This window comes from the organism of the source record quoted next, unplaced genomic scaffold (genome assembly GCF_019419815.1).
Source record: "Pyrus x bretschneideri cultivar Hongxiangsu unplaced genomic scaffold, Pyrus_bretschneideri_v1 Contig32, whole genome shotgun sequence".
Classification (NCBI taxonomy): Eukaryota; Viridiplantae; Streptophyta; class Magnoliopsida; order Rosales; family Rosaceae; genus Pyrus; species Pyrus x bretschneideri.
In genome coordinates, this window is record NW_025999635.1 from 405,911 (window position 1) to 432,240 (window position 26,330).

General features: G+C 34.9%; 1 protein-coding gene across 1 annotated transcript; it reads right to left on the reverse strand.

Annotated features, from left to right (window-relative positions):
• Positions 1–311: 311 nt before the first annotated feature.
• Positions 312–4,804, reverse strand: LOC125480140 (phenylalanine ammonia-lyase 1). The gene is made up of 2 exons (XM_048590516.1): positions 4,165–4,804; positions 312–2,266 (listed from the first exon to the last, which is right to left on the reverse strand). Exons 1-2 carry the CDS (start codon positions 4,575–4,577, stop codon positions 517–519), a joined length of 2,163 nt encoding a protein of 720 aa, XP_048446473.1. The 5' UTR covers positions 4,578–4,804; the 3' UTR covers positions 312–516.
• Positions 4,805–26,330: the final 21,526 nt, after the last annotated feature.

Genomic DNA, 26,330 nt, shown 5'->3' on the forward strand with positions numbered 1-26,330 from the left:
TTTAGATTCTGATTACATCATTTGGAATTTGTCATTTGTAAAGAAGCAAAGAATTAATGATCATTTGGTGTTGGATTGATATATAGTTACTGTAATTTTCTTCCCATATCTCTTTTGCTAACGTAGAGATAGAGAGAGAGAGAGTTGATACAAATTTTATCACTTCATAGGGGGTGGGCGGGCTTAGCTTAACTGGTTAAGCGCATTAGCCTCTAGACAAAAATCTTTGAAACTTCAATCACATGGTTCTTTAACAAAATAAAAAAAATAAAAAACTCTCCACATGCAAGCCATCAAGAATCACAGAGAGCTTATTAAAGAAATGGACACCTTTTATTACTTTTGTTTATGATACATTTTGTTGATACACATAAGATCCACTACAATACAGATAACATACATGCAATAAAATGGAAAGATAAAAAAGTAATATTTAAAGAAAAAACATGACACTTTGCAGTTTCAAGGTCCTATAGCCTTGTAAAAAAAAAAAAAAAAAATCCCCCAAAAGCACTCTTAAGAAATAGGAAGAGGAGCACCATTCCACTCCTTCAAGCAATCCAACAGAGGATCAATCAACTTCCCAGCACACATAGCACTGAAAACCTTGTCACATTCCTCCCCTGGTGATCTCACTTTCTCACCAGTCAATAGATCAGTCCCCAACTCCTCCCTCACAAACTTGTACAATGGGTAAGACCTGCATTCTTTGATCCTGTTTGGGATTGCTGTTTTCCCGTTCTCGTACTCGGCCCGGGTGGTTTCGACCTCTTTCGGCAATAGGGTTTTCAGTTCCTCCTCAAAAGTTGCAATCTTTTGGAAAATTGAAGTGCTTGTACTCCTCTCCTTGTCACCATTGCTCAATGCATGCTCAACTAGTACATGCCTCAGTTTCTGCATCAGTGGATATGTAGCACTGCAAGGATCATCGATGTAGGCGAAAACATACTCACGGTCGACGACCTTGAGGAGGTCTTTTTCGCAGAACCGAGAGGGGTGAAGCTCGCCGTTGAAGCCCACGGTGAGGACTCTCTTGGCAACCTGACTCACGGTGGTCTTCACTGTGCTCTTCAAATTCTCCTCTAAATGCCTTAAATCAATAGCTTGGCACAGTGCAACTAGGAATGTGGATGACATGAGCTTCAATATGTCGACCGCCTCGGTGGTTTTTCGCGAAGAAATCAATCCCAAGGAGTTGACATCTTGGTTGTGTTGCTCTGCACTCTGGACATGGTTTGTGACAGGGTTGCCAAGGAATTGGAGCTCCGAGCAGTAGGACGCCATGGCAATTTCCGCGCCTTTGAACCCATAATCCAAGCTGGGATTGTTGCTTGCTGTGAGATTTGAAGGCAAGCCATTGTTGTAAAAGTCATTGACAAGCTCAGAGAACTGTGCAAACATGAGTTTTCCAATTGCAGCAATGGCTAATCTGGTGTTGTCCATGGCAACACCAATCGGCGTGCCCTGAAAGTTTCCGCCATGTAATGCCTTGTTTCTTGAGACATCGATTAAAGGGTTGTCATTCACTGAGTTAATCTCCCTCTCAATCATTTTTGTTGCTGCTCTGATCACCTCAATCTGTGGACCCAACCATTGGGGAGATGTTCTAAGAGCATACCTGTCCTGTTTTGGCTTCTGGAGAGGGTCCATCTCATGCACTTTCTCAGCTGCTTTTACATAATCACTTCCAGCTAAAATGTGTTCCATTATTGCTGCAGCTTCAATTTGGCCAGGGTGATGTTTTAACTTGTGAGTCAAGTGATCTGTGAATTCAGGTTTCCCTTGCATAACTTCAGCGAAAATTGCCGAAAGCACTTCTGATAAAAGCGCTTGTGTGTTAGCGTCAAACAGAACCATAGAAGCCAAACCAGACCCAACTGCTGTTCCATTGACCAAGGCAAGCCCTTCTTTTGGTTGCAACTCAAAGAACCCACTATCAATCCTAGCTAGCTTGAAAGCATCAGAAGCGGTTAAGGTTTCGCCATTGGGTCCGGTGGACTTGGAGTTAGGCCTACCGATCAAAAGCCCGGCAATGTACGAGAGCGGAACCAAGTCCCCGGAGGCGGTGATTGTGCCCCTAAGGGGAAGGCATGGGGTGACATTGTTGTTGAGGAACTTGGTTATGGCTTCCAGGATTTCGAACCTGATTCCGGAGTAGCCCTGGAGGAGGGTGTTGATCCTCACCAGCATTGCTGCTCTTGTTGCTGTGTGAGGCAGAATGTGGGTCCCTTCTGTGGTGCTGCCGAAGATTCCAGCATTCAAAAATCTGTTCAACAACCAAAAATTGCACACAAGTCAGCTTGAGTAGCAACTAACACAACTAATTCTTTAAAACACACGTGGCACAGTCACATTAGTTAAAACGGATGTCCTCCGCCCTATGAACCTGGTTCAAATATGCCTCCTAATAGTTTAAACTAGATTAAAGTGAAATTTTGTCCTTCTGAAAAATAGAAGAAACGAAAGGGACACGACACAAGAACTTTCTAGAAAGTTGCACAACTATTATTAACTATTATAAAAAAGGTTAAACATTAGTAAAATGAGTTTTTATTTTTTAGTGCAAAGTAAATATTGTTAATCGCTTGAGCTACAAGTTATTTGCAGTAGAATACGTTTTGTTTTTTTAGTAGAAATGGGCTGAAGTGAGGTATTTATTTTTTATGGGCCCATAGAGCCACGTGGGCAGCACATTCTGGTGGACTTTAAAAAAAAAAAAAAACCAAAAAACGAAGGCCTGTTTAGTTATTATGTTATATGGACCAGATTATTTGGGGACCAATAAGGAATAAATGGGTCACGTGCACCAATATTGAATTGGATGTTGACTCACTGGCAACCACGTGCCAAGCATGTAAATGCTACTAAGTCATGAAAATAAGAATATATTTTAATTTGATTAAATCATTTTTTCTTTGCTTTGAGGTCAAAGTGTGTGTGTGTGTGTGTGTGTGTAGACTCTTAAGCTAAAGCGACCTCATTTTATTTTTAAAAGGGAATTGGTTGTGAAGTCAATTATCCATCAAACTTAACAATCTGAATTGCATATTTTTAAAGCCTTCATTCATAAATCATTTTCACAAAATATTAATTCAATTTAAAATCATTTATTTTGATTGTCATGATGAAATTTTAATGTTTCTTAGAACATAGTATTTGTCAATTTCTTTAAATTTAATTAGATGCCTTAAATATTTTTAATTTGACTAATATTTTGCAAAGATGGCCTATAAAAAACTTATAATTCAATGTGAAGTGGTCACAACAACTAGTTCTTATTTTTGTCAAAAAGAAAAATATAAAACCCTTTGGATAAAGGGGTGTGTGTGTGTGTATGTAAATCATTGTACACCATGTATAATATAATATGATACACGACATCTTTGGTCAAACAAACATTTTTTTTGACATTATTAATAATTTTATTTTATTAAAATTAGAAAGATGTTTAAAATTGATAATTTTTTTTTTCAACGGATCCATTTTAAATCATTTTTGGGAAAAAAGTCATTTGCAAGAGTAGTGCTATAAGTAGAAATATTTAAATTCAAGGAAAATAGAAATAAAAAATAAAATATTGCTCTGTTTTGTTTAGATCTGTGCATCCTCCTCATGTCACATTTTTTAGTTTTAGCCAAAAAAATAATAATATTACGAAATATCATAAAAATAAATACAATCACCTAACATATACCGACATCAATAAGTACATAAGGTGAGACAATGCTAGTTACCAATTTTCACCTAAAAACAGATTCAATCATAATTTCCACCAAACATAGAAAGATAAAAAGGCGCCTCGTTCTTTATCCCGTCCCTTCTTCTTACCAACCACCCGAGGTCGGAACTTTTCATTTTATATGTTGTTTTATGAGTTATTTCTTTATATATATGTCACGGTTGCGATTCTTAAACAAGTGGAATCTAGTGCCACTTAACGTCTCCTAAGTGCACAAATTTTTCATTTTGTGCCGTTTATGAATCCTTTATGTATATGTATCCATTCTGATTAAGTACATAAAGGAACGACTAATGAAGTCAACTAATTGGCTTGAATAAGTAAAATTAACAAACTAATTAATAGAATTATGATCCCCAAGCAAGGACGATGGATATGTTCAATGGAAGATTAATTAATTAGAGAATCGAAGGTTAATTAATTACCTTATTAGCTCCCTCTGAAGAGCTCCACCTTGCTTGGTTCTCCTATGTGAGGTTGCACCAAAACCAGTGGTCACACCATAGCTGTCTGTGCCTTTGCCCATGCTATCCATAACCCAATCACTGCTGGCTTTCACCCCAGCCCTTTTCTCCTCCGACAGCTCCACCTTGGCACCGTCGTGGTTGGCAATTGCAGCAACCTGAGCCACCGTCAGGCTCTCCCCACCAAGCTTCACCACTGGCTTCCTGTAATCGTTGACCATCCGTTTGAACTCGTCAAGATGGCTCCCTTTCATTGCTTCAGCTGCCATCCCCCAGTTCAATGGATCATGTGTCGCAAGTACCTTCTCATGGCCTACGCAAAACGACTCCAGGGAGCCGTTTCCGTTGCCGGTTTGGTTATTTCCCGGTTCCATTTGTTTCCCAGATCACAAACAATACCAAAATGGGGATACCAAACAATGAGAATGAATGGAGCCGAGAAAAAACTTGCCGGGAAAAATTCAGTGGGATAAAAACCTGGTCGAAGAGAAATAATAAGGGAATGGGAATTGGCAAAGGAAGGGAATGGAAAGAGGTGGTGCTAGCTCTAAGTTAAATTTGGGGTGATAAGGAAAATTTACGAGTATTTTCCTGAGTTGATTCACCCATAATTGCCTTGTTTATATAGAGGACGTCCCACATCGAATGCTTGGTGGGTAGGCCGAAATGTTAGTTGAAAACTGCAGGTGGCCCTTGGATCTTCATGATCGGGGACCGTTCACGTGATCACACGTGGCGTACATGTGCGTTTGAGAACAACATGTGTCGTTTAGGTGGGGTTAAAAAACGCGGGCTTTTACTTGTCAAATGATAACCGACGGGGAAGGGAAGAGGGGGGCGGGGGTTGGTGAGCAAGCAGGCTCTCTGAAGGAAACTAAGGCACGACAGCAGCACGTCAGCCTATTTCTCTGCAAAAACAATTGTTCATATGACAAGTAAAATTCTTCGTGCAAGGTGCCGTTGCATTGTCGTATGATGTAAGGTGTTAGTGTTATTTTTTTTTTTTAAGGTGATACGATAGCGATTTTAATAGAACGTTAAGAAAGTGTACAAACCGTAAAGAGATTATCTTGAATTAAATTCGCATGTAACATGTTACGTTAGTTAAACTTTAAAAATATAAATGTAAATTCTTGTTGAAGTAAATTTTTGTTGGAATATGTCAACTACACCATTCAAGTGATGACACATGGCGTACACGTGTGGTTTAGAAGAACATGCGTAGTTTATGATGATGTAAATGTAAATTATAATCAAGATTTACAGTTTAGCAGCATTAACGTAATAAGATTTTGGATATCTAACAAGAGGATTGTTTCTGTGCAAACATTTGATGAGACCGATACATGATTATATTATGAATGATCTATTGTGTGCTTTAGCCTAATCCGTTACTCCCCTGAAAATAAAATATCGTTTATAAAATAAATTTTGTTACTCTTGAAAGGGACTTATAGCTAACGAATTAGGAATACTTGACTCTTCACTCAGACCACGTTTATTTGACTGAAATGTTAAAATGAGAATGATAATTGTGTTCAATTTCTTAACTATTTAGGAATGGAATGGTTTACCAAATTCAATTCAAAGTTATATTTGATTTTCCCTCTCTAAAATTGGTTGCATAAAAAAAAAGTAACTTGCAATTCCATACAAGCGATGCATGTTGAAGAAAAATGTAGAAGAAAGAAAGCTGAGAGAAATAATGAATAAAGTTCAACTTAATTTTCAAATTTTAAATGTATAATTATCATTTTAGTTTACATTTTTCTTTGGGCCGAAAGATAGGATTTTATTGAATTAAGTAAAGAAAATAAATATTTCTTCTTCACTCGTAAGTAAGAGGTTTTAGGTTCAAATCTTGTGAATGTCGAGTTCAATATTAATTTATTCCTCACACCTTTGTGTAAACATATCGTTGTATAAAAGAAACAAAACAAATTAAAAAATCCAACGAAAAATAAAAACTAAAACTTTTAAAGCTAGTTTTGATTTCTTCACATTTATTTTCTTCAGCTTAGGTATTTTTACTACAAGTCTACAAAAGTGCTTGGCACAATCACTTTGGAAATTGACACGAAATACTATCATTTTCTTTAGCTTTTGTAATTTTTATTACAAAGGTGTCAATCACTTTGGAAATTGGCACGAAATACTTTCATTTTCTTTTGTAAATTTTATTACAAAGGAGCTTGACACAATCACTTTGGAAATTGGGGCACAATTTCGTGCCACTGAATCCAAGCAAATCCACATGACCCTGTGCCTTTAAATTGTGCACGCAAATTACTAGATTAAAAGTTTTAGGGCAAGGAAAAACAAAACAAACAAAAACATGATTTGGGTTATTTTGCTTCAGCCTAGGTTATTGAATAATCATTATTTTCTTTTAAAAAGGAGATTAGTTGGATAGACTCACAGATGCATTTCATCATCTTCCTCACCACCATCGTATAATTCAAATAATCATTTGATATATCAATTTTTATGTTTGATTTTTGCAACACTAGTACTATTATTTCTTTTATGACCAAATTTTAGTGGAAATCTTACCAACCGCATTCTATGTATAAATGGAACTTATTGGTATGTGTTTGGTAGGATATTGGCAATAGAGTCTCGTAGCTTTTTTCTCCCCCAATTCCATAAATATCTTATCAGTTATTGCTTCCCAAATTAGGAAAGCTTCGCTTTTATATATGGACACCGTCAGACAGGATTTGGCCAAAGGAGTTGCCCAAACAACCACCAAAGTAAAGGAATGTAAAACCAGTGCAGTAGGGTTTTTATATATCCTAAAAGAAGCAAGTGCTGAGCCAAGAAACATGTGACTGTTTCTATGAAATATATACCAAAGTAAAGGAATGTAAAACCAGTGCAGTAGGGTTTTTATATATCCTAAAAGAAGCAAGTGCTGAGCCAAGAAACATGTGACTGTTACTATGAAATATATATATATATATATATATATATATAAATAAAATAGGTCGGTTGACGGCCAAAGAAATTGGACGATCGAAGGTGTATCGATCTAGACGAATTCCAGACATTAACGTTAAAATAAAAGAATTTATGCATATAACGTTAGTCATGTTATCTCAACTTTTTAATACCGATTAATGTGACACATGATATGTTTATGTTTTATTGGTAGCAAAATGGAAATGGCACAACCTTTTAATGCCAATTGAGGTTCAAGATGGACCAACACATAAGCAAATTAAATACCACAATATCAAGATACGAATTGGTCTCTCTAAGATCATTATCCAACTAAAATGTGAAGTTGTTGTAAGTATGGCATAATTTAGCATTAAATTTGATACACTATCCTCTTCTTTCCCCTCGTCTTTCTTTCTCTTTAGTGTTTTTTTTAATTATTATTTTTTTTATACAAATAATAGTATTAGTGGGTTAAATAGTTAGTTGTTAAGGGGAAAAGAGTTGAAGAGATTGAACAGGCACCATGATGCATAAGCATCATTGTCTTCCACCATTGCAATAGAACGTTATCTACAAATAAAAAGCAATGAGAGGTGGATATCATTATCTTCACCCACTTCCCTTCCTTAAGGTATTTAATATCTAGCCATGTACTTAATGTACCCATATTATATCTCATACACATTATTTATATATCTTCGTGATCCATGTCAAGAAGCCATGCAATTATAACTCATGTACATGTCGAAAATTGAACACTCATGCAATTTACAGTACCCAAAACTGCTTTTTTTTTTTTTTTTTTTTTTTTATTAAGAAAACTAATGAAAAGGGTTTGAAAATTTTGAGTTTTAACGATAAGAACAAAACAAAGGATAAAGTGAATAGTATCATAATTGACTTTTTAGTGAAAAATATGGTTTTTTGTTAAAATGAACAATACCGTGAACTTTTCGTTAAAACTCTCTTTTTTATTTATTAGATACGGTGTGTTCTCATTGAGGCATATAACATGATTAGGTTTCGATGATTTTTAACAAATCTGACCAAAAAAATCTTATAAAACACAAGTCTGGGTCCTTGACTGGGCAAAGCTGACGCTGACGAAAGGTTTTGGTCCTTTGTAACCTACTTACGACGGTGGAGAGAAAACAAAAGTTTACTGAAGATAATGCGTCAATAGCTTTGCAACAAAAATTAAAAACAAAACTTAGGGGTTATGTATGGATAAGTCACGCCGACTACCAACCACCATTTCTTTTTTTGGGGGGGGTGGAGGGTGGGTGGGTTTGGGTTGGTGAAACGAAAAGGAGAAATTCATAGGGTTGTTGGATCTTTGCAAGGTATTTACTCCAAATTGTCATGATATTGATTGAAAACGAATTTGGATTGATATGTATGTACCAGGTCTTAGGCGAACGACCGGCGCGAACGATTGTTGGTAACAAAGTTCATGTTTTGAATCAATTATTTTACCGATATTTCATGCATTGCAATTTTATTAATCTTCCCCTAAAAACACCCCAAGTCAAATAGGACGGATGATTAGCTAATTGTAGCAATCTGATTTAATTAACTTAACACCAACAAAGTTCAGGCGTTCAACAAATGAAGGCATTTCAATAAGTGGGCGTGAACAGTGCAAAAGAGGATCCTAACAAAAGAGTAGAGAAAGGATCTTAAAGGGAGGTTGGACAAGACCACAACTTTATTATCTTATTTTGTTTTCTTTGTCAAATGATAGATTTATTAAAGGGGCTTTTAGATCCAGGTCAAAAAATGTAGAGTGTTTTTAGGAATGAATCCAGTTATCTAATTATATGTTTTTATTTCTTTTATACTCATTTTATATTTTCTAAAAATATGAAAAATCAATTAAAATCTTCTAATATTATGCATTTTCCAACTCCAAAAAAATATATTTAATATCTTATAACAAAAAAACTAATATACTAACATGAATTTATCTCCAAAACATTCTACCATAACTCAAGTAACAAATATATGAATGTATATAATACCTATACGTGAGATATGAAAATTAATTAAAAGGTAGAAAAAACATAACATACCTACAAGCAATACACATTAATCTGTGACAGGTTGATTATAAAAAAAAGAATTTGTTATATAGGTAGATAAATATAATTAACTTGTGATATAGGTTGATTATAAAAATTAAAAATAAAATCTATAAATAGGGTTTAAAGCAAGAGGAATAACGAGAAATAACAAAAAGATAAATAAAAAGAAATAAGCAAAGAGATAATTGGAAAGCAATTTGATTTTTGTAATAAATCTTATCATTGAACAGATAACTATTGATAATTAAATAATTAAATATAACAAATTAGACTTATTTTAATAAACTAGACTATTCCTACTATTGGCTCAAAAAATTGGACTTATATCAAGTTTTCCCTTTATTAAATTGGTTGTTAAATTAAGAAATCAACAAGATTCAAATTTACGCTGTGGTGCAAAAGTAACATCCGTCTCCGTTATCCATTGATTCAAATCATTTTTTTTATTTTTCGAATACGTTCGTGTTTGGTGTTGAAGCGTTTTCACCAACCCACTCTGAGTATTGCAATTGGTAAGCCAATAAGAACGTAACAGACTGACCAATACCATCAAATTAGTGATTTGGATCTTCTTTTTCTTCCCAACCCCACCACACCGCACTGCCCCACTTTTCAAATTTTAATTTGTCCATGACGACGTACAAACAAATTCTTTATTCAATATTTTCTTAACTAAAGGGGATCTTGTTTTTCTAAGTGAAAGAACAAACTTTTATGGTGGAATGTATACCCTGCCACTATAACTAACAACCTCACTTTTCAATTAAAAATTCCTCGTAGCACAAGTGAAACTATATAGGATTGATAATGCAACATTTATCGTAGAATTCACACTTATCGTAGAAGTTACATATATATATATATATATATAATTTAGATGATCTTTAAGAGAATATATAAAAGATAGACGGTTAAAATTGTTAAAATACATTACGAGTGGATTCCACAAAAATGTGTTGTCCCCGGATCCTAATCCATATATATATGAGTCTTGCTCTCCTAATGTCCTGATTTTGAGAACCTGTGAGGACCAAATCCATATTATCCACAAAATTATATTAGTTTAGATATAAAGGTTTAAAATATCTGACAACTTTATAAATCAAAACAAGAAAATGAGTTTCCTAATGGTTCATGGATTTTAAGTTGGTTTTGGTTTATTAAGTTGTCAAATATTTTAAGCCGTTGGATCTACACTAATATAATCTTGTGGCTAATATGTATTTGGTCATCACGAGTCCTCAAATGAGGACCTTAGGAGAGCATGACTAATGTATACACACATAAACGCACGCATTATTTCATAAGAGTAAAGTTTTGCCTTGATTCTTGAATTATTGCTCAAGTGAAAATTAAGAGGAAAATTAATGAAAATGACTTGAAAACTTTGAGTTTTAACGATAATGACAAAATAAATGGTAAAGTGAATAGTGTCGAGTTTGACTTTTTCATGTAAATTGTGGTTTTTTATTAAAGTGAACAGGGCTTTTCGTTAAAACTCCCAAAATTAAATCCTTCAATTATTTTTTTTTTCAAAAAAAATAAGTCTTTCGTTTAAATGAAACAATAACGATAATCCATTAATAGGAAGAGTGTCAACTAACTGCATCTTCTTCAATGACCAAATTCTTGAATTAGAGAAAGTGGACGCAAAACAAACAACACATAATAAATCTCCTACATGAATTGTCGGTATATATCTAACTAAATGAGGACTGCAACAATGGTTTGATTTTGAATCATATGAGGAGAGAGAGAGAGAGAGAGAGAGGGAGAGAAAATCCGAATTTTTTTTATTTTGGAAAAATAAATCTATAACATCATAAAAAACTGCTAATTTGGCCATTAAAAAGCAACTTCACATGATCATTAAAAATTGTCAATCTACACTTCAAAGTATATAACATGCATGTCACATGACTTAGATCAAAAAAAAAAAAAAAAAAAAAAAAAAAAGAGGAAAGAAGAAGAAAGAAGGATGGACAGCTTCAAATCTAATAAGATAGATTTTTAGGATTTATGTAGAACATTCAAAATATTTTATAATTTATGTAGATTGTCATTACTCTATTTAACGGAGAATGAAATTTTGGTGAAACATCCAAATATAAAAAACAAAATCCTTATTTAATTATAATTTGAAAAAAAAAATAATTAATGAAGGGGCTATTAATAAAAGATATAACATTTTCAGAAAAATTAACGAAGAACTTGAGATCCAAAAATACTTTTATCAAAAACGCTTTTAATCATTTTAAATACACTTACAACGAGCCATAAGTTAAGGCAATACAATTATATTCTAGCAATTGGCAAGAACATTGCGACAGGAAAGGCATGTGCCAAATTCACAAGTCATAAGACGCCATTGCCTCAAGAATAATGGTTAGACGATGATAATAGCCAACATAAAATTTTCATTCGAAATGCATACGATCGAAGCTCCCCAGCATCCCTAAAGATCGTCGCTTAGTGGCCTTTTCAAGAAGTCTAAAAGGTCCTCTCTTGTTGGAGCACAGAGGTAAATTTGTCCATACACATCGGTGATACTGATAGAAGTGCAGAATTTTTGTAAAATCTTTTCTTTTCGCCATTTTAACTTTAGGATTAATTTTCAACAAACATTTATATTAACTTCGGGTTTAACTTTCATTAAAAAAAAAAAAAAAAAAAGACTCAGAGATAAGTTATTTGGACTAAGCCACACAATAGGCTAACAAAATAATTTGGTATATATCAAACTCTCCATTGATGAAAATCAGGCCCAAAAACTTCTCACTTACAAGTAAAAAAGAATCACACTAGTATAACGTAACATTAGTAACCTATATATATATATATATATATATATTTTTTTTTTTGAAGCAAAATGATAAGAGATTTTATTATAAGGAAGCGATTTTCACAATCATTTTAGCCTCTTACACTGCTGTTTAATTATGGCCATTGATTTCGCTTAATTTATTCAATCCAATGCCATAAATAAATATGGATATTCTAGAAAGGGTGTGAAAATCACTTCCCTTACTCTAATAAGAGCTAATACAAACATTAAAGAGCACATTTTGGATAAAATCCAAGAGGTCCTCAATGCAAAGATACTTCAACAAAACATAAAAGGCAAATTTGGCCAAACTAGTTGTCACTGTACTGGTGGATTTGAGGGTGAGACAAGCGACCATGAGAAGTAAACTCATCCAAATCTTGAAATCATCCACACCCAAACTCAAAAGATTGAGACGGAACTCCCAAGCCAAAAGAATTTAATTCCTAATGAAAAAGTTAAACACTTCATGAATTGGCACCTGAGAAATTTTGAGGACAAAATCTTTAATATCACGAGCAGAATGACACTCTTTGATAAAGAGCAACGCCGACTCTAAAAAGGATTTGATGGGGAACCAATTAATGTCCAGACCAACATGAATTTTGTGTCAACACCATCACTGAAATTACCAGAAACAACGAAGACCTAGAAGGAGCCGATAACACACAAACACAAAATTAAATACTCACTTGAAGAGATTCACAAATAATCTCATTAAGGAGACACTTAGTGACAGAAATATTAAAACGCAAGATAAGCATGCATCAAGCCATGATGAGAAGAAGTTACGAGAATGAGAAGAGAGGCTGCTACCAACCCCAAACCGGAGCAAGAAGCAAGAGGCGGCTATAGATTTTTAGGTTAGAACAAAACTTTAAGATTTAATTCTATACTTGTTGAACGGTCAAAAATGTTCAACAAAAATTAATTAAACTGCGGAGATGAATACCTCTTAAACACAACACTGAAATTATTTACTTGTTGAACAGTCAAATAAGTGAAAATTGTTGTTGAACGGTCAAGTATGGTATCAAATACGTGTTAAAAGCAATGTGACTTCTTGGTGGTCACATTACTAAAATAATATTTCGATTACATTAAATTCCAAATGAAATACTACAATAATAATATAAAAACGAAAAATTATTAACAATATTATTGAAAATAAAATACTACAACGTTAGAATTGAAACGGCATATAACGATAACGTAAAAAACACTACGATGATAGCATGAATACAGAACATAAAATAAATATTAATTTTGAGATGAAAATTATGGATTCCAATGTCAAAATCTAATGCACGTGTTGTGTTTTTTTCCTCCTTTTCCTTGTATTTTTATATTTTCTCCGTTAAACTATGTTATTAAATTCGGAGTAAACTCGGAAATGTTGTTATCATACTTGTGTTGTCTTGCTTTTTCTTGACTAGCTAACAGTGTTTTTCCCTTCATGGCGTTGCTAAGAGTGTTTTTCCCTTCATGGCATTGCTAGGAGTGTTTTTCCCTTCATGGCATTGCTAGGAGTGTTTTGGCGGCTAGATCAACCGCAATCTTGCCTCTTTTTTTTTTTCAATTTCTTTTTCTACTTCTTTTCTTTCGTTTGGCCTTTTATATAACAACCTTGACTTGCATGGGTGGTGCCGTGGGGTTTCTTGAAACGATGGGTATGCTTTGGGTTACTGGCGACTTCGACACGTGTGATGTCCGAGGAGGCTCTGAAGCATTTCAGGTGGAACCATAAGTAAGATAGTCTCTTACGTTATCTAGTAAGACTGACTCAATATCATACTAACGACTAATATGTGGAAGACATTGTCTCACGAACTAGGGTAAGAAATTGAAGTTCTTCTGCAATTCTGCACTAACCGAAAGCAAGACTCATTCTGTTAGATTCCACATCGTCTAAGGGAGAAGATCTTTTAGGCTTTATATGTACATGCCCACCTCTATATAGCATGAGGCATTTTGGAAACTCATTGGCTTCCCTCGGAGTTGCCTTTGCATGGCTTGGATTCTAATTTCGTCGGCTTCTTAATCTATCATCTAATCTAACAAATTTATCATTTGACCCAAAAAAAAAAAAAAAAAAAAAAAAAAAAACTAACAATGGAAAGCGAACATTTAAAAAAAAAATCAAAATCAAAATCAACCAAAAATTGGGTCGTTGCAAATGTGATTGAAACTCGACCTAATTGAAATCGAACATGCATGAGCTGTGAGCTGTGAGCTGTGTACTCAGTCTCAACCTCTTTATATTAACAAAATGCAGGCTTCATATGGTAGCTAGCTAGCAAGCTCAAACCTACAAAAAGAAGAGGTCTACTACACTCTTATATACAGTTTCTGTTTGAATCTTTGGTAATGAATAATTAGTAGATTGAGTAGATTATGACTGTGACATATTGGAATTTAAGATGAGTTTATCTTTTTTATTTAGAGACTGTTTGATAACCATTTCGTTTTACTTTTTATTTTTATTTTTTGCAAAAATAATTATAGTTCGGGAAAAAATTGAAAAAAAAAAACTGAAACGAAATGATTTTCAAATGGCACCTCAATTTTCATGCTTTATAGTTATTGAAAGATTTTCTTTTAAAAAAAATCATGGTGGATATAATTCAAGAGAAATTCTAAAAAAATTCTCTCAAAAGTGCAACTTTCTATGGATCCTCTATCATCTCACAATTTCACGTAAATTCTTGTGCCAATAATATAAAACGTTGTGCTGAAATATGATGTGACATAGAGTTTAGGGAGAGTCCCACTTTTTTTTTTGAAAAAAAAAACCACTTGGCATTTCTCATAATTCAATTAGGTTTGCTAAATCACCAATTAAAGTATAGGTATTAGTGCGAAAAGAAAGAACTATATTACAGTCATGGTTGGGAAAAGGAATAATAATTTAGAAGCAACAACGACCGTAGTAAGTAAGCTGACCACGTTACAAATGAATATCGAACGCCCATGACTTGACCATCGATGAATTGTATAGGCTTAAAAATCAGAGACCTTGTCAAAAAGCTGATGTGCCCATGCAAAAATCTTGGTCAAAGCAAATGGCATTATCAAGCTCAAAAATAAGAACTTAAATAGAACTGCAATTTATAAATAGGAAATTAGATTATATTCCTGAATAAGATCTAATTTTTTATTAAAGTTGGGTGTGAGATTAGATTTTCGTCCTTTGACTTAATATGTGCTGAGGGGCGTTCTGCATTACTCCATAATGAAGAACGGGTGGGGCGGCTTAGGGGAATGACTGTTAGTCCCACGGCCGAGCCTCTCTCTCATGTATTTTTTGCGGATGATTCGGTCTTATTTTGTTAACACTACTACAAAATTATTTATTAGTGTTGCTATGATAACCGACAAGAAACGTATATTACTGTCGGATATTAAGCAAAATCCGACAGAAAATGAATGCAGTGGCGGATATAATAATCGACAGAATTGCCAGCGTCAGGAAATGAATTTTCTAACAAAAAAAACTCTAAAACCGATAGAACTTGTGTCAAATATGACCGACAGAAAATTTATTAATAATGAATAAAAAGAGCATTCTTTATCGGATAAAACCGACAGAAAATATATTAATAATAAAAAAAAGGTTATACAAAACTACCTCAAGTATGGGTCAAATGACACTTTCATACCTCATCTTTAAAATTGACAATGTCATACCTCATCTTACGAATTTGTGTCAATGTTATACCTTCCGTTAGCTGGCCGTTTATTTCTCAGTTAAATGCTGACGTGGCTTGATCTGGGACCCATTTTTATTAAAAAATTAATAAAAAAATTATTAAAAACAAAAAAATCATTTAATATTATTTAAATATTAAATAATAAAAAAAAGTACATAAAAAATAAAAAACAAACCCATTATCTTCCCTCTCCTTTCGTGTATCTCCCCCTCTCTCTTCCCCATCATCTTCCTGCAACCCAGCAACCCAGAAAAGAAGAAGGAGAAAGAAGAAGAAGAAGAAGAGAAAAAAAAAAAAAAAAAAAAAAAACAGCAGCAAACCCGTCCACTCCCACCCAACCCCACCCCCCCCCAACCTAACCCGCAGAAGAAGAAGAAGAAGAAGAAGAAGAGGGAAGCAGAAGAAGAGAGAAGAAAAAAAAAAAAAAAAAAAAAAAAAGCCCAGTTCGTCCCCCTGAAGAAGAAGAAGAAGAAGAAGAAGAAGAGAGAAAAAAAAAAAAAAGCCCAGTTCGTCCCCCTGCAGAAGAAGAAGAAGAGAGAGAAAAAAAAAAAAAAAAAAAAAAAAAAAATCCCCAGTTCATCCCGTGCAGAAGAAGAAGAAGAAGAAGAAAAAAAAAAAAAAAAAAAAAAAGTCCCCAGTTCATCCCGTGCAGAAGAAGAAGAAGAAGAAAAAAAAAAAAAAAAAAAAAAAGTCCCCAGTTCATCCCGTGCAGAAGAAGAAGGAGAAGAAAAAAAAAAAAAAAAAAAAAAAATCCCCAGTTCATCCCGTGCAGAGAAGAAGGAGAAGAAAAAAAAAAAAAAAAAAAAAAAAAAAAAACACAAACAGCAGCAACCCAGTTCGCCCCCTCACACCCACCCTCCTCTCCACACCCATTCCCCCACCCCCCCTCTCCCCCCTCCCCCCCCCCCCCCGGACCCCCGCCGCCCATTTTCTCCTCGCCCAGGAGAATGGGTTTTTTTTTTTTTTTTTTTTTTTAGGGGTTGTAGATAGTGGGTGCGAGGTTGGGGTGCGAAGGTGGGAGGTTGGGTGCGTGGGTGTGGGGAGAAGAGGGGTGAGGAGCAAGGAAAACAAATTGGTTTTTTTTTTTTTTTTTTTTCTCTTCTGTTTTTCTGGGTTGTAGTTGCAGAAAGGGGAAGAAGATGAAGATGGGAGAAGGGAGAGAGGGGGGGGAAGGGAGATTGACGTTGGTTTTTTTTTTTTTTTTTTTAAATAATTTTTTTATTATTTTAATATTTAAATAATATTAAATGATTTTTTTTGTTTTTATTAATTTTTTTATTAATTTTTAATAAAAATGGGTCCCAGATCAAGCCACGTCAGCATTTAACTGAGAATAAATGGCCAAACTAACGAAGGTATAACATTGACACAAATTCGTAAGATGAGGTATGACATTGTCAATTTTAAAAGATGAGGTATTAAAGTGTCATTTGACCCATACTTGAGGTAGTTTTTTGTAATTAACCCAAAAAAAAAATATAAACCACTTTTTGAATAATTTCTTTCCCACAAAACCAGATCCAAAATCATTAGCAGGTGCCAAAGGATAGAATGCTTGTTGTTGAGGTTATTAGGGTTAAAAACCAGAAAGTTGTGTTGAATTATTTGAACCAAGAGGAACACGACTTCTTCCACCAGTTGATGAGTCAATACCAGTAGAATTACAACTTGTCTTGCACCAATTTGATTATGAGAATCCAAGGAAGAACTTGCAGACCCTTGCATATATAGTGCAGAAAAACTAGTATTCTCCACTTCAAGATTAACAAGAAAACTAGTATTCTCCATTTACAAATTCTAACTGTAATCAATCTATGGCCATCGACCTTCACAACTTCAATCAAGATTCACAGATTTGGCAATTGGCGTTCAAACAATGGCATTTGACCTCTATCACATTTAGGGGTGGGTTCAAAAAACCGAAAACCGAAAAAAAACCGAAAATCAAACCGAACCAAGGCCGAAAAAAACCGAACCGAACCGAATTTGGTTGGTTCGGTTTCGGTTTTTGAGGTTTGGAAACCGAACCGAATTGAACCGAACCGAAAAAAAAAATCATATATAAATACTAAAAAATACATGTTGGCGTCGGGGTTTGAACCCTTTCCCTACGGGTTGGGGTTGGTTGTTGCAAGCCAACTTGACTGTAGGCTTTGTGTTGTTATAATTGTACCAGTAATTTATTTATAGGTTTCTTATGTTTAATGCTTTATAAAATTTCTTAACTTTACAAACCCTAGCTGTCTCACTCCCATTTCATTTCAGATCTCAAACACCTCTCTGTTCCGTCCGCTGCTTCCTCTTTGCCTTTGCTTCCTCTCTTTCTCTCTCTCTCTCTCCCTCCCTCTCCCTCTCCTTCCTCTCTTCCTCCAAATCACTCTCTCTCCAATCTTCTCCTGTCCTCCTCGCGGATTCCTTCTTCCAAACCATGATTTTCCCTCGCCCTTTTCGAGATCCGACAAAAAGAGGAATTGAAAGAGCTTGCGACGATCATGGCTATATCATGGTTTTATTTATTTGTCAGTTCATAGGTTTTTAATTGTATGGTTACCCATTTGAAATTTGTGTAATTTAAGGTGAAAAAGTTTGTATTTTTCTCTAAATATGTTTTGGAATTTTCTAGATCTATTGTGGACTTGACTATGAATTTGAATGTGGGCACTGGGCATGCGCTATTGAAGTCCGATTATGGTATTTAGAAGAACCCAATTGCTTTTTTTTTTTTTCGATTTGCATTGATCAGTTAATTTGTTGAGTTATTTCATGATTTTGTAATTTTAAAGTTTTTGAATTTTGAATCCTGGCGATGTACATTTCCTTGAAGAATATATGTTTATGTATTTGCTTAACTTTTGAAAATTTGAATTCGTTCTGCTTGATCACAAGTAGTTGAATTACTTGAATATATTCGGGATTTTGAGGCTCTCAATTCTCTGATATATGAGAACTGAGAGGTTGATAGGTAGGTTCCTTCCATTTACATCATTTAAAAATAAAAATAAAAAACCAAAACCGAACCGGAAAAAACCGAAACCGAAAAAAACCGAACCGAAAAAAAACCGAAAAAAAAATGAACCGAACCGAAATTTCGGTTTGGTTTCGGTTTTGGCAAAAAACTGAACCGTTTTGAACCGAACCCACCCCTAATCACATTGGCAATTTGGCATTTAATTGTTTCAATACTACTGATTAACTTTCATAGTAACATATATGTATACTGAAAATCTCATATCTTTAACAAGAAATAGTTCAAGAAATCAAGAATCAAAGGTAATATGTTGCAAGGTTTCGAACATAGAACCTGAGATTTCACCAAATTAACCTTATCAGCATACACCATCATAACCATCAGAGTAGCGAAAATAGAGGAGAGAGCAACACATAAAGCGATGCACATGATGAACACAACTAAGAATGCAACCCAGATGAAACCCTAGATGAAGAATCGAACGAAAAGCTCCCCCAAAAGAAAAATCAACTGAAAGATTCAGTAATAGAAAACCTTGAAGAATCGATGGCTATTGATAACATATTAACAGAACTGAACAATTACCGTTGGTGAACACTATGACCTCACAAAGAAAGATTGAGAGAAAGGTTTAGAGAGAGATTGAAATGAAAGAGAGAAAATGTAAAAAGTTGAAATGATTTCATTGAAAGAAGGGGGAAGGGAGAAGGCACTGGTGCAAGGGGGAAGGGAGAAGGCACTGGTGCAAGGAGGAGATAGAAGGGTTTTATTTGGAAAATTTTCATTACTATCAGTTAAAACCGACCGTAACATTTTTTAAAATAAAAACCAACATAAAATTTTCATTACTGTCGGTTATAATCGATAGAAAAAATATTGTGGCAAAATTCCCTCCCAAAATTTTAAATTCTCCCCCAAAATTTTGTTTCGATTTTAAATTCCCCCCATAAAAATATATTTAAACCATGTGTTTATTTATTTATTTTTAATCAATATAATATTTTAAAATAATAAAATAGTCAATTTCTATTGGTTATAACTGCTAGAATACTACAATAATAACCGCCAGAAACTAAAATAATAAAATAGTCAATTTATGTCGGTTATAACCACCACCATTAACTTAAAAACCGTGGGAATATGTTAAAAATATTTATAAAAAAAAAAAAAGAATTAAAAAATACTGGCGAATATAACTGACATGATTTCATTTTTATCTGACAGTAAACGAATGATGTATCAAATATCTTTTATCCGACATAATGGCTTATTAAACCGCGATCATCATCCGACACCTAAAGCTAATATTGTAGTAGTGCAAGCTACAGAAGCAGAGGCGGTTAATGTTAATGGGGTACTTCAAAATTATGCTCGTGGGTCTGGGCAAGTAGTGAATTTGGAGAAGAGCTCAGCTTTCTTTAGTTCGAGTTGTTCTCCACCTTTGAGGATCCAGTTGTCAGAAGTGCTAGGGATAAAATACCATGAGGACTTTGGTAAGTATTTGGGTATTCAGGCGGATTTTGGAGGCTCTAAGAAGAAGGTGTTCGAGGACATATGGAATAGACTGGAGGAGAGAATTAATGGGTGGGCGGAGTAGTTTTTATCAATTGCTGGGAAATAGGTCCTTTTTAAAAGTGTCGTGACTGCTTTGCCTAATTATACGATGTTGTGTTTTCAACTACCTATTCGGTTGGCTAAGAAAATTGAGCAAGTAATAGCACACTTATGGTGGACGGACCAAAAAACTCATAAGGGGGTTCACTGGATGGCTTGGAGTAAATTGGCGAAAGGTAAGACTGTGGGTGGCCTTGGGTTTAAAGAAATGATTTCTTTTAATTTAGCCATGCTTGAAAAGGTTGGGTGGCGGATTATCTGTAATCTGGATTCTATGTTGGCTAAGATTCTTAGAGCAAAGTATTACCCTCTCTTCATTTTCTTGGATGCACCGGTAGGAAGAGGGACTTCTTAGGGGTGGAAGGGTATTTTGCAGGGCCGGAGAATTCTGAAATGAGGCTTGCGATGGTTGGTTGGAGATGGACGAAGTATACGAATTTAGAAGGACTCATGGTTACCTATTCCACACACGTTTCTATCTACTTCACAGGTTCCGGAGATGCCATAAATGGTTATAGAGCTGATTACTCTTGATGGGCATTGGAAGAGGGATGTGGTTGAAAGGTGTTTCAATAATGAGGAAGCCCAGGTTATTCTTAGATTGCCGATTAGTAGGTTTAGGTGCCCGAACCGACTTATATGGCATTATACACGGAACAGAATGTATTCGATAAAATCGGGTTATAAGGTGGCCATGGAGAGAAATGGTGAGTTGGGCCGTAAGGGGAAGGGTCAATCGAGTGAGGGACATATTAAGGATCCTATTTGGTTGGATGTGTGGCAGTTGCAGGTTCCCCCAAAGCCTCGACATTTCATTTGGAAGGGTTGTAAAAATATTTTGGCAGTTTGTTCTAAACTACAACACCGAGGAGTTCGGTTGGAGACTTGTTGTCCGCATTATGGAGATGATGTGGAGACACAGGTACATCTATTCTTCAAATGTTCTTTTACTAGAATTTTTTGGTTTGGATCTCCATTACAATTGGATGTGGTTTCGGTAGAGGGTGGGGATTTCTTATAATGTTGGAAATGGATAAGTAGAAAGTATAGTGTTGAGGTGAAGGCGGATAAGCTTATGAGGTGGGTGGTGTGTGGTTTGTGGCGCATTTGGAAATGTAGGAATAATGTAGTTTTTGTGAAGACGGCAGTAAAGCCTTGAGTAGCTTTGGGTTGAAAAGCAAAGCAAATGGAGGAGGAGTTGGCTTGTTTGTAGCATAGAGCTTTGCTCTTCGTCTTCCGGGCCTTTAATAATGAATTCTGAAAAAATGCTTTGACGTCTACATCAAGCAATTGTGGAGTGCTACTGGTCGGTGCTTTCTTCTTGTATTATGGGAAAGGCGCACTTAGAACCACTCCTATCGTAGTGGTTTCCTTCTTCACTCTTGGTATATATAAGCCACTTAACGCGAGACTTATCCTGGTTAAGCAAAAAGGGCATTTCAGTTCGGTTGGTTTGGCCGGGGGCAAGCAGATCGCACAAGCAAGAACACTAGGAGCATTCTTTTTGTATATTATATCTGTATATTATAGGTGTAGTTTTCAGTCTCAGTCCCTATGCTTCGCCCCTTCTTTAAGTTAAGTTGAATGCCCTGCTGCACCTTCCTAAGTAACAGGTCTCCCGGGACTTCCTTCTTATACGTACGAAACGTATCCTGTCTCAAACGGATCTCTCTCTTAACATAACACCGTTGGCTTTATTTCTGTCTGACTCGCAGAAAGAAAGAGTACGCTAGCTAGCGCGCTAGAACTAGCATCGCCTTAAACAACCACCCCTTCCTCCTTTGGTGGCTCTGCAGCCTGTGCCTACCTCCTTAAGCTCCAAGTGCTTACAAAGCAACACCGATTGATGAGTTTGGAGCCCGCCCTTCTCCGTGACTTGTATTACCCTCCTCAACCATTGCCAACCTGTAAGGTTGCTCTCAAAAGAAGTCTCGCTTCACCTACGCACCGTCAGTGGAGTGAACTTGAGGGAGACGGGGGTGAGCATACAATTGTCCATGGACTACAGCGGCGGGAAGGGGAATCGATACAGGCAAGATGGGTGAAACCTCTATTTCAAACAATTAAGGTTAATTGTGATGGGGCTTGGTGTAAACACATGGGAATGCGTGGTTTTGGATGGGTGGCTAGAGACTTTGCAGGAATTTTTCATGGGGCTGGTGGTGAGGGTGGTGTGTGGTGTGAGTCTAATCTGATGGCGGAAGTGGAAGGGATGAGGGGGCCTTTGGTGGCTTGTGCGGAAAGAGGTTATGGAGGGTCCAAATTGAAACTGACTCGAAGGTATTTGTGGAGATGTTAAATGGCCTTTTACTGCCAGAGGCTAGGCTTGAAGGTGTGTTATGGGATATTGATCACATTAAACAGCAATTGCGTTCTGTGGATTTTCTTTTTTTTCATCGAGCTTGTAATGGAGCTGCGCATTTGATTATGAATTATGTCACGTGTATGGGGGAATCTCATTTGTGGGATTGCTTTGAACCAGAATGGTTGTTTAATACTTTGGCTATTGGTGTAAACCTTTCTATTCGTACCTAACAATATTCTTTGACCCCAAAAAAAAAAAAAAATGTCTAGCTAATAATTAGTAACTTTTGTTTTGTTTTATTTTGAGTATTATAAATAGAAGACTTTTGCTTCATGTGTATTTAATTCCGGTAAAAAAATACAATGTGCAATTAAATATCATGCATGTTCCTATTGGGGCAATTTAATATTAATCCTTTGATCAGAAGATTGAAATTCAATTAAAATCTAAGGTAAGATCAAATATTAATTATAGTCTTTGACTAGATATCCACATAAGAGCATTTCTAAAAGAGATGTCAAAATTCTCACGTAGGCATACAATAGTAAAAAATAACAGCAAACTCTCTTCAACCGAGCCTTCAATTTCTTACGTGACGCTGAGTCATTTGAAGGCAAAGCTTTTTGCTGTCAAATTTGATAGCAGATGTCAAATTCATTAAATTATTTTTTAATAGATTAATATAATATATAATAAATGTTATTATGTTTTTGAAATATTTGATTGGTTGCCTTAATCATTGGACTCCACAAAAAGATAAAAAATTTATTAAATGACATTATTATCTAACATATCGGATGGAGCAAAATATTGTACAAACTGTCAAATTGGCACATAAGCTATCAATTATCATTTTGATGTTTAAAATTTATCATCTTCTTTAGAGATGCTTTAAGCATTTATATTTAAATTCATAATTAACTGTTATTAGATACTTAAATTCGTTTTTTTCATTCCTAAAATGCCCATATTAAATATTTGACTTTTTTTTGTCAAACTAAAATTTTGATTTATTTGATCCAGATTTTTTGCCATACCTAAATATGTGTTCCAAAGTATGTGCACCGAAGTATGTGCACCGAAGTATATGTACCGAAGTATATAAATATATCGAAATATAGTACCTAAACATGTGTACTAAATATATATACATATAAATATACCGAAATATAGTACCTAAACATGTGTACTAAATATATATACCAAAACATGTGTACCGAAATATATGTACCGAAACATATGTACCGAAATATTGTACAAAGTATATGTACCAAAATGTATGTACCTGTATAGTTCTCAAAAGTATAATGTAGCTATATGAAAAAAGGCTTCTTGTTGAGATCATTATTGTTGTGAAAAAAGGAAAAAAAGGCTTCATATATTTAGGTGAGTAAATTGTAACAATGGTCCCTCAACTTTACTTAAATTGGAGCAACGGTCCCTCAACTAAAAATCCATTACCATTGGTCCCTCAACTCATCAAAATATGTAGCTATGGTCATTTTCCACAACTTCATTAGGATTTTGTCAAAATAAGTTATGTTGGATGGACCATTGCTACAATTGGGGTCCCTCAACTCATCAAAACGTGTAGTTATGATCATTTTCGTCAACTTCGTTAGAATTTTGTCAAAATGAGTTATGTTGTAAGGACCATTGCTACAATTGAGTTAAAGTTGAGGGACCATTTCTTCAGTTGGATTAAAGTTGAGGGACCAATGTTAATGGATTTTTAATTGAGGAGCCATAATTGCACATTTTGATGAGTTGAGGGACCAATGTTAATGGATTTTTAGTTGAGGGACTATTGCTCAAATTGAGTTAAAGTTAAGGGATCATTGCTACAATTTACTCTATTTAGGTATAACAATCACTAAATGGAAAGTTCCATTCAGATTAATAGAATTTTTTGAGGCAATTCAAACTAGAAGATGCAAAATCAAAATTCATGAAGTCCCATATTTTATTTCGGAGACTGAAAAGGAGTTTATGGAGATAATGTGAGCCTTTGGCCTACGCCATGGAGAGGAGTGGTGGTCACCGACTCACCGTGGAGCAGTATGGGTGGCTGTCTTGTAGGAGGGAGGGAGGGAGAGAGTGAGAGAGAAATCGAGAGCGAGAGCGAGAGAGAGAGGGGATCATCACCTTATATCTATTAGTAATAATTTCTACAAAATTTCTCAAATGATTAATAAATTAAATGCAAATATTTGAATTTCAAATGAGTAATAAATTTTGCAACATCTCTCATAAAAATAATTATTGTTCACGGGGATAGAATTGGAAGAAAGAAAATCATAAAATCAATGTAAAATGGGTAAATATGACGTGGAATATGCATAATGACATGTAAAGCGGATGAAAGGACTAATTCAATTCTTAATCTTATATCAAGTATTAATCAAAAGTTGATCTTATTCAAGGATTAGACTCTAATTTCCTAAAAAAAATCTCTTTATCAATTTGGAGAGTCTGAAACACCTTTTTCATGTATGATAATTGGTTGGGCATGCCTTTGATTTTCTATCTTGAAATCCCCGATGCTCTTGCTCAAACGGTCAGAGCCCCAGTGAGACTTTATATACTCTTCTCGTTACGTATTGCAAAAACCGGATTTCATTATTATTTTCCTGAAGCTGCTACTTTAATTACATCTACTCATCTTCCGTCGTAGCCATTTTCACTCCTTATGTTTTCATCTGGCTCTCTCTGGTATTCTTACAGTTCAAAAGGCTTATTCTCACTTGCTTTAACTTTGATATTAAAGCACCTTAGGGGAAAATTATTTGGTCTCATCGTATTCAACCAAAGAAAAGGCTAACTATTTGGAAAGTATTATAGGGTGGTCTCCTCACTGATACGGTTCTTCAATATATGAGAGTTCTAATGGTTTCTCATTGCTTATTTTGTAATTCAACTGTAGAGTCTCTCTCACTTTTTTTGTAATATTCTTGAATTGTGGGTTTTTGGTCTTCACTAGTACAAAAAAACTCCTCGCGCGACGAAACACACATCGTCGCCCAAAGTCACTTTGCGCTACGAAACTCTAAACTTTGTCGCGCAAAGTCTTGCGCGACAAAACAACATTGTCGCACAAAGTCACTTTGTGCTACGAAATTCTAAACTTTGTTGCTCAAAGTCTTGCGCGAAGAAAAACACTTCGTCATGCAAAGTCTTTACAAAAATAAATAAAATAAAAAAATTATTATTTTTTAAATCTTTGTGCGACGTAATTCAATTATTTCGTTGCCTAAACCACTTTAGTTTCATTTTTTATTTTGTAAGTATAACACTTAAGAAATTGAACGATATATATATATATATATATATATATATTTATTAAGTAGCTTTAAATTTATTGTTGTTGTTCATATCGGGTTTTTGTTAAAAAAATATATTATTGTAGTTTGGATCGGATTTTTGTTAGAAAAATATACTTTAAATTGATGATCAAATTAGTTCATTATATTCATATAGGGTCAAGGAGTGTAGCTGTAAAAAAATCATCAAAATCGGAGTTGAAATAACCGTTAAATCGTGATTTTTCATTTATAACCATCGAAAACTTTTGTCCCGTTACTTGATCTCTGAATGTTTGTTTTTTGCGATTTTTGGTGTATGAGATCTTGAAGTATATACAAATAAGTTTGACGATTGGATCATTGAAACTAGTTTCGTA

What these genes read in the sequence shown, in the direction of transcription:
- LOC125480140 (XM_048590516.1), bottom strand. Translation starts at nt 4,577, where the DNA reads ATGGAACCGGGAAATAACCAAACCGGCAACGGAAACGGCTCCCTGGAG. An exon ending in CTTCAGAGGGAGCTAATAAG is followed by an intron (nt 2,267 to 4,164) that starts GTAATTAATTAA and finishes GTTGTTGAACAG; the next exon opens with ATTTTTGAATGCTGGAATCT.